The sequence below is a fragment of the Amblyomma maculatum genome, chromosome 4, assembly GCF_055883805.1.
Source record: "Amblyomma maculatum isolate TAMU_Amacu chromosome 4, ASM5588380v1, whole genome shotgun sequence".
Lineage (NCBI taxonomy): Eukaryota > Metazoa > Arthropoda > Arachnida > Ixodida > Ixodidae > Amblyomma > Amblyomma maculatum.
Window position 1 is genome coordinate 144,927,909 of NC_139347.1, and position 13,770 is coordinate 144,941,678.

At 43.6% G+C, this 13,770-nt stretch overlaps 1 protein-coding gene across 1 annotated transcript; it reads left to right on the plus strand.

Moving 5' to 3' along the window:
- Nucleotides 1-8,728: 8,728 nt before the first annotated feature.
- LOC146193252 (antimicrobial peptide microplusin-like) lies at nt 8,729-12,436 on the plus strand. Its single transcript, XM_084600076.1, has 5 exons — nt 8,729-8,884; nt 9,421-9,482; nt 10,198-10,287; nt 11,014-11,040; nt 12,229-12,436. The coding sequence occupies exons 1-5, from the start codon at nt 8,806-8,808 to the stop codon at nt 12,298-12,300; spliced, it is 330 nt and encodes a 109-aa protein (XP_084456202.1). The 5' UTR covers nt 8,729-8,805; the 3' UTR covers nt 12,301-12,436.
- The last annotated feature ends 1,334 nt before the right edge of the window (nt 12,437-13,770 follow it).

Genomic DNA, 13,770 nt, shown 5'->3' on the forward strand with positions numbered 1-13,770 from the left:
TTCACTCCGGGTTCGGCAGCAGGGCTCTCCTCAACAGTGAATGCCACTCAACGGCGCCTGCGCCACGTGCAAGTCTCCTTCAGCGGCGAGAGTTGTTCATCGAGGGATTGGGAGAGAGATCGCGTGAAATGTGCTGCATAAACCAATGTGTTTCAATAGACGTCGCTATGCGTGAAATGGTCAAATTTCGTTACATGCACACGAATGCCATAAGGAAAAGACGTTTTCAACATTTTCAAAGCGAATGTGGCTATTACTAACGGTCCGCCACTATCCTCTAATTTCAACTAGGCACCAATTTGTTATATTTAAACATTGAACTAAGAAAGTTTAGCTTACAAGGTGACCAGTTACAACAACTAGATCCTTTATGGCGTGCGCCAATACTGATGCTAATTAGGCGACGAAGCCGTCTTTATCTTTAAAGCTCACTTAAAAATTAGTGCGGGCTTCACAAACGTTCCTGGGATATCCGCCTGATTGGCAAATTCCATTGTTTTTACAAATACCACGATCCTGCGAAAGTCCAAGGTTTCGTATGCCCCCAGAACATCGTTCAGCGTGAAACAAAGCTGGTCGACACATGGCTACTTTATGCTACTCTAGAAAATAAGCCATGATTTCTAAGCGGTCACCAAGCCTATTATGAAGTCATGCTGTTTCCTCTTGGCACAAGCAAGGCAAGCCAGAGCTGTAGCCAACTGGCCCGGCAGGTAGTGATACCCCTTTAGCCCCATGTTCCCATCGAGACTGGGGCGAGTTTTCGGGGTATGAGAAAATATAGCAGTGGAGAGAACTGGGAGACTCTGCTGCGAAGCCTGGATCCTGGTGCCAGCGAATCATCAGCCACCTGGCGGAAGAGGCAGCTTTAGGCCGAGGTTTGAAAGGCAGCCTTTTCCGCGCGGCCGCTTTGTACCAGGCCTGCGTGCCGAAGGTGGAGGGGGGGAAAGGTCGGCTTTTTTGTTCGCAGACAAAGGTTTTCCATCAATCAATCGCAAAGGAGCTGAAACATGCGCGTCGCCAGAAGCTCACGGGCAGACGGACAAAAAGACGGATATATGGCTCAGCACCTCATGGGAAGGGAGCTCCGTGAGAAGCGGCTGTTGTGAAACGGTCAGAGTTGGAAGAACGTTCAATACATGTCTCCAGGATAACGAAAGCCATGAGGAGTGTGTGTGTGTGCGCGCGCGCTCGTGTGTGTGTGTGTGTGTGTGTGTGTGTGTGTGTGTGTGTGTGTGTGTGTGTGTGTGTGTGTGTGTGTGTGTGTAGGAAAACTATAGCGCAAAGAAGAGAGCGCACACACGAACTGTACGGGGGGCTGGCATTGGTGCCTACCTACCTTCATGCAATTAGTCTCTCTCGCGAGAGTTGACTTTCAGTGGCTAGCCAACCTGAGTGGCGCCATATTTGACTATAATTACGACGTACAGTTGGTGTAGTCATGACTTCTTTGCTGTTTTCTCTCCCGTCCTCTCGCCTGGCTCCATGGCGAGTGACTGGCATCACGACTGAAGAAATTATGTTGTATGGGTTTGCACCTCCTTCACCCTGACCTCCATAACACGCGAGCACACTGAGACAGCACAGTTGTGCAAACAATATCACCAGCTTTCCGTGAGGACAAGTTGCTCATTTACGAACACGTGCAGAAATATTTTCGACTTCTCTCCACATTTCTTTTTATCAGTACATAAAGAAATTAAATAGAAGGTTACTAAATAAATAAAATCTGGCAAACAGGGACCTCCTCCTTGCGAGTACGCTACAACAAACAGAAACTGTCAGATGTAAAGTCCTTCGAGGAAATCCCTGTAAAGATAAGCCCAAACCGTTCGTTGAACCCCGAGCGTAGAGTGGTCTCTGATAATGACACCAATGCTTTATTGAAGAAAAATTTCTAGAAGGAATGAAAGATCAAAACGGGACCAATGTAAACAGAATAAAAATGAGGCTAGACAAGGAACTAACCACGCAGCACATGTGCTGATATATGCATAAAAATAGCAGTGGTTTATATGTAATTAAAAATGGATGGAAGCGGAAGCTTCTTTTCTCTGTCGACGCTTCTGGCCGAACTTGTGATTAAATATATAGTTAAACAGAGGTTTAATTTTCTGGTACCGTCTTTATTTATGCAAATGAATACGTTTGGATGGTCCGTGAAGTAGTGAGACTTGTTTTCTATCCTGTTTATCTGAATAGTCGAGGTGGTGGTCAGTTGCACTGGAGAACGAAATCTAGGCTGGCCTCTCATCGGGTTGTCGTCTTTGGCTGGCTTGGGAGCTGCTTCAAGTTAAACCCCTCTTTCATTGTTGGCATGTTGGCATTGTTGACACGGTCCAGATCTTTGTGTAGTCACCCATGGCGACAACCAGTTCCTTCTCTTGACGGCTTGGTACACCTATCGAGAGAACGTCCAGAGCCGTGCTAACAATAGCTTGGGTAGGTATATCCACACCGGTCAAAACCACTTCGCTTTCGCACGCTTTAACGCACAGCGTTCACATGTGGCGTAGTGTACATTTCTCTACAAAAATGTGGTTGATGTTTGAGCTCCGCCTTTGAGAGTGTGACCAGATAGCGCAGGCTAATAGCCCGCATAAAAATCCCCGATTTAACTAAGCAGTTTGAACACGCCTGCGTGGCATACCTTGGTAAGGTGAACTCAAATGTCACGGTATGCTGATTCTAATGCACCCTCCCACAATAAAGAAGAGGACCAAGTTTGCGCTCTTTCAGGCACCCACCGAAAGTGACAGTGAAGGTTCGAGCTGGCTGGCATAGTGATGCTTCCGCCTCACCATACTTCCAGAGTCAATAGAAACAGGTTACACAAACCTCCAGGTCAAACAATATATCCCAAATCCACGACGCTGCTCTAAGCGCCAACGGTATAGTCACGACTCTCAAAGCTGCAGAGGACAATTGACATGTCTTGCGTGCTTCGAGTGCCGCGGATTGTGCCGCAGATTGGAGCTTGGTGGGCATGCAGACTCCCTGAAACTCTGTTGCAGTGGAAATCGCGAACGGTGCTTCTCGCTTTTTCCTCCAACGATTTCGATTTAATACTGAAAGTGAAAAGACGGCTACGTCAGTAACTTCGCTAAAGTGTATCGTCAACAGTGTCTTGAATTTCGCATAGATCTGACTCGTAGCCGTCTGTGCATTGAGGGAACCCCTTGTAGTTGTTTCGCGCGGCCCTGATCTGCCAAAAATGTCTCGATATGGCAGTCCACAAGGATAACTTGAAGAGCGCTCGGCCTTGTATCTGGTTGGGCGCCGGGCCAAGAAAACCACATCGTAAGTGTCTCTGAGTAATAATAGTGTCATGCAGATAGCCTAGAGCACTGCAGTAGTTTGCTGCATGCGGAACAAAAAAACAAGGTTTGGTGTCATGTGTTTAACGTCCCAAAGCGACTCAGGATACGAGAGACGCTGTAGTGGAAGCGTCAGATAATTTCGACTGACTTCGGATTTTTAACATATGTTCACATCGCGCAGAACAAAGACGCTTGGCGTTCCACATCTATCAAAAAATAAGCTGCCGTGTTTGGGATTTAATCTTGCATCCTTAGGCGTAGCCGTTGAGCGCCCTGACTCCTTCACCACTACGGCGAGGCCAAACCTAACTATTAGAGCAGGTCTACTCTATTAAAGACACGTTGCTTTTGTCATTTGTAAGATTATACGCCCAAGTTCGAGCGACGGATTATTACTGCACTGTCAGTAGAGTACATGGGGAAAATTTGCCGAGCGAAGCTCGAATGCTGTCTGCTAGGCTGCTCGTGTTTACACTAACGTTTTCTGTGGCCAAAAAAGATAGGTTTGTGGCCAAAAAAGATAGATGACTAAATTAGGCTTTCTTAGTGGTATTTGTAATTTAATTACAGCTTGAAGAACCGTTAAGGAGCGAGGAGCTACTCTCCCATCTCTTCCAATTTCCTTACCCCAAACAGTGGCTGAAAGCCATTCCTTCAGTCAAATAAAGGCTTTATTCATCCATTCATTACCGTGGATATGTGTACCATCTGGAGTCACTGGCAAACTAATTGCATGATCGCCTGTGCGCGTACAGGCACTGGCTATAACGCGTTTAAGTGATCCCTTTTTCTAAGATGTTGTGGTTCCCTTGAAAAGAAACGCATTTTTTTTTTCACCCGTGCACGTCACGTAAATTGGTTTTCTTCTTACGCGAAGTATCTAGAATGTGATCTTGCGTTTTCAAGTAAAAAATTTGTGTGCCCATAGATGTCCCAAGTTCAATCAGCCATGTATTGCCCAGAAGTTCTAGCTGATGTCTGCGTGAGTTTTAGTCGATATTTCTTTTTTATATTTTTTAATTCTTAATTTTTGTATTCATGTTTTATGAATGCTGCATTTTGTATTTAAGATGCACATTTCGGGATGGCTCGCAAAATGTGTTCTCCGTGCTCAGAATTTGTGTAAAACACAGACCTTGCATTATTTTGCATGTCGATTTTTGTAATTTCCTGCTTGCGCCGGAGCCTTGAGGCCTGCTACTTTTACAGCCCTGCAATATACAGTGTGGAGCCTGGTCAATGCTAATAGGTTCGCTTGCATTTCACAATTAAAACATGCACGCAGCCACCACTGGTCTTGTTTTGTTTCTTCTGGGTACGGTGAACGCTGCGCTTGGTTGCGGAATCGTGCGTATATGGGCGCCCCGATCTCGCAAGGCCGGTATGTTGTAGAACGATGTAACGGTAGCGGTACCATGTTCTCATCTTTTGCCATACTCACTCAGTTTCTTACAGCAATACTTATTAAAGAGGTAAGTAGTATAGCGCTAGTTGATGTACTCTATCTTGAAGGTACGAATGCGCTTTCAGATCGCGGCAAATATCCCATTTTCGCCTATATTTCGCGAACGTGGTGAAAATGCCAAACTAAATGCGCATCAGACCTCTGCCTTTACCTTTTTCAAGATGTCAGCGTGGGGAGGTCATAGCGTTATGCCCATACACGACGCCGCAACCACGCACAGAGAATCGCCTTACTCAAGCAGACAAAAGGAAACACATGGCTGGGCTGTGCGCTCGCCGTGATTGCGAAATGCAATCAAAATAATAGAAATTGAAACGTCCGCGGTCAAGATGTCTCATATTACCCGAAACTCGCCGCTTATAACCCGGTGACCATCTGCTCCCGTCGCCAACAGTATGTGCTCTGCATATCGTTTTCTTAAAAACTACACCATATGAACACCAGTTGCTATCCGCAACTACTCCTTTTCTTTTCGAAATAATGAAAGTCTGCCACCAGATCTACAGTTCTTGCTACATTCATATGCTCCGTATTTAATGGGGTAATATTTTACCACAGATTTAGCATATTTATTTTAACCCAGTTCAGGGAACAGGCTATAGGAGAAGGCATTTACTCCTGTTGTGAAATTTGATTCATTTGTAGCGTGTAGACACTTTGTTGTGGTGCAACTGGGCATGGCATGACAACAGCGTCTGACGCCTTCCCAGGTCATCCCAATTAGGCTGGAACAGGTTCATCTGGGCTCCGGTGACAACTACCACCGCACTGCCACCCAAGCACCGGCCTCGCGAATTTCCAGGCCCGCACAGCCCAAGATCTCCCAATACGGCGAGACCAGACACAAGCGTACGTCCTCGTCCTAGTCCGAAGTCCAGCGTGTCAAAAAGCGCGATGGACACAAGCCGAGGCATCACTGTGGCGTCAAATTCGGGCGGTTGGCGGGGTACCTTGGATCGAAACAAATAAGAAGAGCCCCTAATCACGCGGCTCGAAAGCTAAACCTATTTCAATTGCAGACAGATACTACAAAATGGCTTTCATATACAGGGATTACAGCAGACAGGAGACATCTGGGTCGAGATCAAGGATGTGGGTTTGTTGGACGCTTGGTGCGTAGCATCTAAGCTCGTCAATAAACGTCCAACACAACGGCATCCTTGCTTTCTCACCCAGATGGGGGACGTGCAGTTTTTTTCAAAGTGACCCCCTGGGTAAAATCACTGGAAGCGATTTTACTTTTTATGAACTGTAAGGCATTATATGCCGAAGACTACCTACCTTCGAGAATGCTCCTTCTGTTATTAGCAGCAATTCGGACAGACAGAGGCAAAAACATCCTGAAAGTCGTTTCCCAGCATTTCACAGTAGAAAGGGAATTGGTTAGAAGAACTTCAATTATTTATCCTCCAGTCCTATTCTAAATCTTCGGGGACGAAAAATGCAGGAATACACGTTTCAAAACCAATAAATCAAAATACTGCATAAAACAGCAATAAATATTTCGAAACGAAAATCAAAATTGTTTTACTAATTGTTTCCTGGGATTAGTCATCCACAACAGCGCGAATTTTACATTGTATTGAAAGCCCGTGTACTACCCCCTCCCTTTCTCTGCCCTTGTAGCATAAACTCCTTGTGTTTTTCCAATCATGCTTCTTTTTTATCGCTTCGTAACTTTGATTCACCCTTAAATCCTTTTCTTCTGATAGCATCTTGCTTAGCAGGTATGGATAACTATAAATTATTTTTGAAATTGTCCTTTTCTCGTCTTTTATTTTTATTATCTATAAGCTCAGTCAATGCTACACTTAACCACTTTCGGGAAACTTCTGAAGACTATTCCGCTGCAGTTGTAGTGCTCATCAGGTCCCTCTGGAATGACTGCTCCCTCTCGAAAAACAACTGCCAACATAGGCCCTGCTCTGAATGCTGACTGATCATCTACCTCACACTGTATTTTTACCTGCAACTGTTGCTTTTTATTATATTTTTCATGCGTGTAGACCACCAGTGTTAGGTTTATAAAAATGCATACAAAAATTCTTTCCCTCCTTTCTCTGCTCCTCTGTCTCTGTCTCTTTCTCTCTCGCTCCCTCGCTTTTTTTCTTCGGAAAATAAAAGGTACTTAAACACTACCAGGGATGAGCGCGCTCCTCGATGAATAGAAGTGCCTTTATTGAAATCCTGGCTTGGCCCTCCAACGGAGGCTTCCCCTAAAACCTTGTTCAGCTCTCTCCCAAGGAATTGTTTCTTTAGCCATACTAATAAGCCTAAAATATTGACAACAAATCAAGTAAAAACCCGCTACGTTGGAATCACATCAAACTTGGCAGTTTGAAAGACAAGGCCAACGAAGATAAAATATTTTGTAAATGCTAGTACAAATGACCTTTACAATGTTTTAAGAAATTACATTATTACTGCAGCAAACCGAACAACCCATGAGTCCTAAGGAGCAGTAAAACAAAAACAAAATCTGGCATACAAAAGAATGAAAACAATCAAAATAGAAACAAAGCACAACCTAGGGATTTTTTCCAGGATACCCTGCGCAGGATCATTCCTAAATTAAAAAAAAGGTGGTAGTCACCGTCTGCTGTACCTGATAGAGTTCCGAAAAACGTAATAACAACTGTTCTTCATAAATGGCTAAACACCTTCCAAACAATGTGCGAACCGATCCAAGAACTAAAGGACAGATAATGCCCATTCACATATTGCCTGGTTAACAAGCAACAATAGAACAGGCCGATATTAGAACCGAATATCTTTCAGTAGTTTGCAGTTTGGTATACCGTACAAAACAGTTTTTAAATCTTAAAAAGACAGTGATGAAACAAATTTCGCCGGCAAGAGGCAGTACTTTAAAACCTTACAATAAATGACGTGCTCTTTTAACTCAGTACAGTACTGTCTACTGTTAAGCGGACAATCGCCTGGCCCTGACTCACCCAACAAATGACCTGGCCCGGAAGAAACAATATCAATGTTGGCTGTCTTGTTGGGACCCTCTGTAAAGTACTATTGAAATTGGTAAAGATATTGGTACTGGGCACAATACCTGATGCTTGCGAGAAAGCTGTTATTATAACATTGTCGAAACCAGCAAAGCGTCGACATCTCATAGTATTTACAGGCCCTTAGCCTTCACAGGTCTCTACAAAAGTTTATTTGAAAGAGTTTCGAATATTAGGCTGACGCTTGCTCTAACGTACGGTAAATCTCTTGGTAAATCTGTATGGTAAATGCTTACATCAAAAAAAGTTTTATTAAAAGTCAATTTGGGCCGCCTGCACATTGAACACACATAACGTATACATAGTTTTAATGTTTAAAAAGACTAATCAAAATGCGGGCTGTGAGGAGAAAAGATGAAAATATTCGTTATTTTTAGTTAGTTCAGTTCAGTCCACATTTTATGCACAGGCAAAAACTGAAGCAGAAAACTGAAAAAAAGGACGTTTCCACAATTTTCTGGTAAAAATTTTTTACGCAAGTTAATATTACGACAAGATTTAGTGTCAATACCTCATGCGTTGTTTCATTTCTAGAAGAAGCAGGAATTTTAAATCCCTTACATAATTTTAAACAACTCTTCAAACGCCTCTCATGAATGCGACACCCTTAACCTTTCATTAGGCGCACGATAGCTTTAATGGCTTATGTGCCATTAAACCGAACTTAACTAACCGTAGAACAGGACAATGCAAAGAAAGAAACGGGGACAAAAGAGAATACGCATCGACGACAGGACAAGCGCTGATGTGTGGCCTGTTGCGAAGTGAACGAGTCCAACGCAAGAGAAACGGCCTTGTCCTGTCAACGATGTGTCTTATCTCGTGCCTCCGTTTCCTCTGAGCATCCACTTTTAGCGATACCTATATACGTCCGTATTTATTTTTTTATTGTAGGTTATTTCGTAGAGGTAGGAAGCGTAGAAAGGCGACATAAAAGAGGCGCAGTGGACTCAGTATATTAGTATACATCCAAGCGATCTTGCTACAGCCATCTCTCATCATGACCGCTTTCCTCGCTTCCTGCCTATTCATGGCGGCTTTCATGGCTGCTGCTTCTGCCCACCACCTTAACCTCTGCGGTAAGTTCTACCTCAGCAGGAGAACTTTGAGTTTGAATGCTAGCTCACAATATTTCCTAAATAAGCTTGCCTTGTGCTATACAGTGAATTCTTGGCAGTTGATATATTTTTCTTGACATTCTAGCGGCATTTAACATTTGGTACCAAGTAAAGAATTTGTTTTAGTTTTAATAGTCAACCAACATATACGCGAGCGTGGATGTGTGTTTTCTAGGGCAGTTAAGGCGGTGAACCGGCGCAAAAGGGCGCATCTGCAACTCTTTTCGTATTTCTACATATCAGTTACATATCCTACAGCGAGGCACTCAGCCTTTTCGGTCTGTCAAAGCTAGCATTGTGTTGAGTGATGTATTCAAGCAATATTATGGCACAAAAACAGCCATATATTCTTTCTACAGCACTGCTACTGCGCGTTAATTGGCACCACCATTGGTTGGTTGCCATCAGAGTAGGAAACTTTGTGGCGCATTAATTGAGATCAAGGGGACAACGTTTATGATATCTCTTCTTATTCCTCTGCTTTGTCCTTTTTACAGAGAAGAACAACTATGTTCTCGCTACGGAACTGGAATGCATTAGGAATCAAATCCCCCCACTGGTGAGTGTAAAGTGTTCCCTACAGCAGTGACGAAATCACTGCTTTATTATACGGATGCTTACCTTGAGTTGATGAGCGCGAAGGGTATTCGGGAAACGTGGAACGTCAACTCTACCTGCAGATGTATTAAGTAATGCCATGTTCCAACCATTGCGCTAAAATATCTTGCAAGCGAGCACTACATTTCATTCAAAAATTTGTACCCCGGCTGCTACATTTGTGAAACTCTGTGTATGAGTTAAAGTACCAACGAAATGGGATACCAATTTATTTTTGCAGCCGTGAATGGTATAGTTCGCAAATCATTATAAATTGCAAATTTGTGCTATATCTGTCAATGCTGATCTTTTCTCGCTTGCTTTATTTAACCCATTAGCGTGCAATATACTTCGTCAGGGTGGTGAGAAGAAATTCGCAACATTATTGGAAATGGTAGCTGCACATGCCGTACAGCTTGTCCAATTTTATACCAGCGGTAGATGAACTTCTGCTGCAAAACAGTTAACTACGTTGCATAGGATGGAAAACAATAATAATAAAAAAGCCTGACAGCATTCTCCGCAAGCGCTGACAACAAACAGATCGTGATAGTGTGACAAAGTACGCTGCCTTACTTTATGGTCTGTATGTGCCGACCTTCTGCTAAACCTCTGTCCATTATTCGCTTATTAATGCTTGGTTGTCTAGACACATGTTTTTGCTTGCTGTTTTCTAGACCAATGCTGCCTTTGAAATCGCTGTCCAGGCACTAGGCTGCAGAAACGACTTTTGCGCCATACGCACGATGTGCGCACAAGGCGACCTGGTAAGCTTCAAAAGTTTTTTGCGTTATTTGTCTTCGTTCGAGAGCGGGGAGATTCCTTCAGGCAGGGTGTTTGTTTTATTAACGACCACGCTAAAAAAGGTAATAAACCAGATCTATAACTCTGTTTATCGTACGAGTATGACAACTGTGCTGAAGAAACGCGGACAATAGTAAAGACAGAACACGCGACTGCTTATCGCCTACAGAGAAATTAGCAAAATGTGATTGAAGCGCTTCCTTCACCCCCCGTTAAGTATTTATCAAGGGTTTATATTAAAATGAAAGGGACAACAACTCTGCAATTCCGACATCAGTAAACTGCATCCAATTTCTCAAGCAAATGATGGTTGGTTAATTTGTAAGATTTAACGTCCCAGTGCACTCAAGTTATGAGAGACGCCGTGGTGGAGGGCTCCGGAAATTTTACCGCCTCGGTTCAGTAACGTCCGCTGAAACCGCACAGCACACATACACCTTGCCTTCCGCCTCGATCGAAAAGCGGCCGTGGTGGCCGGGATTCGATACCGCAACCTTGGCCGTAGAGCGCTTTAACCGCTGCACGACCGCAACGGAGTACAAGCAAATAAAAATAATGAGAACTTTTAAAGTAGCCTGAAAACTGCGTGGCAGTTTGCAATGGCAGGATTAGTCTGTGTCTTTTTACATTTCATCGTGTTAAACTCGCGCAACTTACCTTTTGTTTTTCTTTTATTTTTCGTTGAATAGGAGGCCGCCATGTCCCAGTTTCTAATGGTAAGTACACATCTAATCTCCGTTTTGTCGCGACTGGCGACACCGCAATTTGCTCACTGAAATCAGTCATCAATGAAACTGATTTCCAAAGTCTTCATATTTTGGATGGTGAACATGATCGCACTAGTTATTCCAGTCCACCCACTCACGCAGCACGTAAAAAATGAGTTCTAAAAGTGTATTGGATTCTATCTTCATTATATGTACTCAAGCTGCCATTGCGATGCCTTGACACCTAATCGTTACAGGTATATTAACTTTAAATATTAAAAGACGCGGAGGTTTGTTCTCGTCAATGCGTTACAAGAATTTTAAACATTCACGCAAACCAATACTAAAAACGTTTAAAAAGTGATCCTGGCAGTCCATGTTTCCTATGATGATCTGCTGACAATTATTCAACTATTCAGGGAACGCAAACCTTGCATTTTCATGTGGGAAACATTTTGAGAAAGAGAACGCTAGCTTGGCGCCCTTGGAAGTACAGGGTCTTGAATATTTGGGGGCTGGGATTTAAAACATTCCTATGCAAAATCTACTACTCCATTCGAGCTGAAATAACGTTCACAAAGTAGCAAAATACAGTCTACGTTATCTGATAGGTGATTCAACATCGGCACTTGCCTAGATTTCCCGAAATAGAGAAAAAACTGCTCTCGGTGGCGTGCAGAATTTTCGCAGAAGAGAGTCGAAAAGATGTTTTGACATGGTGCGTCATCTGTCGGGCAGCGAGGCAAGCGCACCAACGGCCGGAATGGAGCTTGTCTCACAGCTCGACAGATGACGCACCATGTCAAAATAGCTTTTTCGACTCTCTTCTGCGAAAATTGTGCACGCCTCCGAGAGCAGTTTTTTCTCGATTTCGGAAAATCTAGGCAAGTACCGATGTTGAATCACTTATCAGATAACGTAGACGATATTTTGCTACTTTGTGAAAGTTATTTCAGCTCGAATGGGGTAGTAGATTTTACATAGGAATTTTTTAAATCCCAGCTCCCAAATATTCAAGACCCTGTAGATACTAGGGCGCAGATGATGTGGTTTGAGGACCGGAACTCACTGTTTGCTCAAGGCTCTTTGCATCACACAGAACAAGGATTTTCGCAAGAGAATAAATTATTGCTGATTATATTATTTGTTCTTCAAGTGACGGGTTTGACGACGATGCTTCAATGTTTACCTCTGCAGCCTTCGCATATCCGTCACATCCATTATGCGGCTACTGCATGCGACCCCCATGTGCAGAGCTACTACTACTAAGGAAGGCGACAATCATAGGCGAACACCGATTAATTTTGTGATCTCTTTGGAGCTTTTCCTTTACGGCAGTGCTTTCAACGGCGCTCCAAACACAATAGTGTAATCCACGGAAGACAATAAACCTCTTGTATTCTTAAAGCAATTGTTTTCCTGTGATTCTTCTACCTTGCCCTATATACAGGAACGGCAACGTCACAGTACGTATTTACTAGAGATGTTCCTATGCTAGTAAGCATACCTCTATTGCTTTATGAAGGCGAGCACCTTTCTTGGCTAATGAGAGGTGTGACAACGGCCTGTGAAAAGAACTTGTCCACAAAACTGGTTATATAGAATGAAACTAAGAAACAAAAATCATAGTCGATGAAGGAATTGAAATCGGGAAATAGGATTTCACATAGTTGTGACAAGCCCAGTAGCCACAAGGGAAAGTAGTGGCGTTGCACTTGAATGAAACTCTTCTTTTGGGCTGATTGCGCCCACAAAAGAGCTAAGAGAATGGGCGGCGGCGATAACAACAAACCTACTAGTCGGTCGTCCAACAAAGATTGCCATTGCACTCGTTCGCGTTCAATTTAAATGTCTAAAAGGAACATCTAGAAAAAAACAGCAAATGGTGACTAGCCCAACCTCGAACATTGCAGAAACATACGCGACTGGCCCAAAATCTTTGAGACAGATCGCGGCACACCTTGTGCGACAAAGAAACTGATAAACCTGCGTTTCGCGAGAAAGTATAAACAAGCAAACGATACAGAATTGACACGACTGCCGGAATCGGAGTGATAAGGCCGCATGCGGGTGGCTGGAGAAAAAAATAAAAAATAAAGGTTTCAATAGTTTGTGGCACCGGCATGCGGGACGAGGAGGCTGCAACATCACTACGATGCTTTTTTTAGACATAGTGTATACCCACCTGAAAATGTGCTATATTTTCAATAAATGTTTTCAGAGATTTTATGAAGCCTTACCCTCGCCGTATAAAGATCAGCAAAGGCGCATCTAGTGAATGCGTAGGAGCCTTCAAAACCTAGTTGGTGGTTAAACGTATGCGTTTGAATGAGATATGTGGCAAAGCCCCTTGCACAAAGCTGAGCATCAACAGAAGCAGGAAGGGGCCACCAAAAAAAAAAAAACCAAACCGAGACACACATGCTTTCGCATTATCACTCATATCGATGCTTGAGGGACCCCTCCTCTTTACCAAAATATTTCGACGGTATAACAGCCTGAGGCGTAACATTATCATTATATTTACGCTGAAGCCTGGCCAAACAAGATCATCACGGCTCTCATCAGCACTTCTTGTGGTAGGAAATCGCAGATAAGCGCGCATGTGTGATGTTTAAAGTCCGAGTCGTAAGGAGATAAGCTACCAGAGAGGCCGTAGTGGAGGGCTCTGGATGTTTATAAGACCTGGGGCTCTTTAACGTCTACTGACAACACACAGCACACGGGCACCTAGCTTTT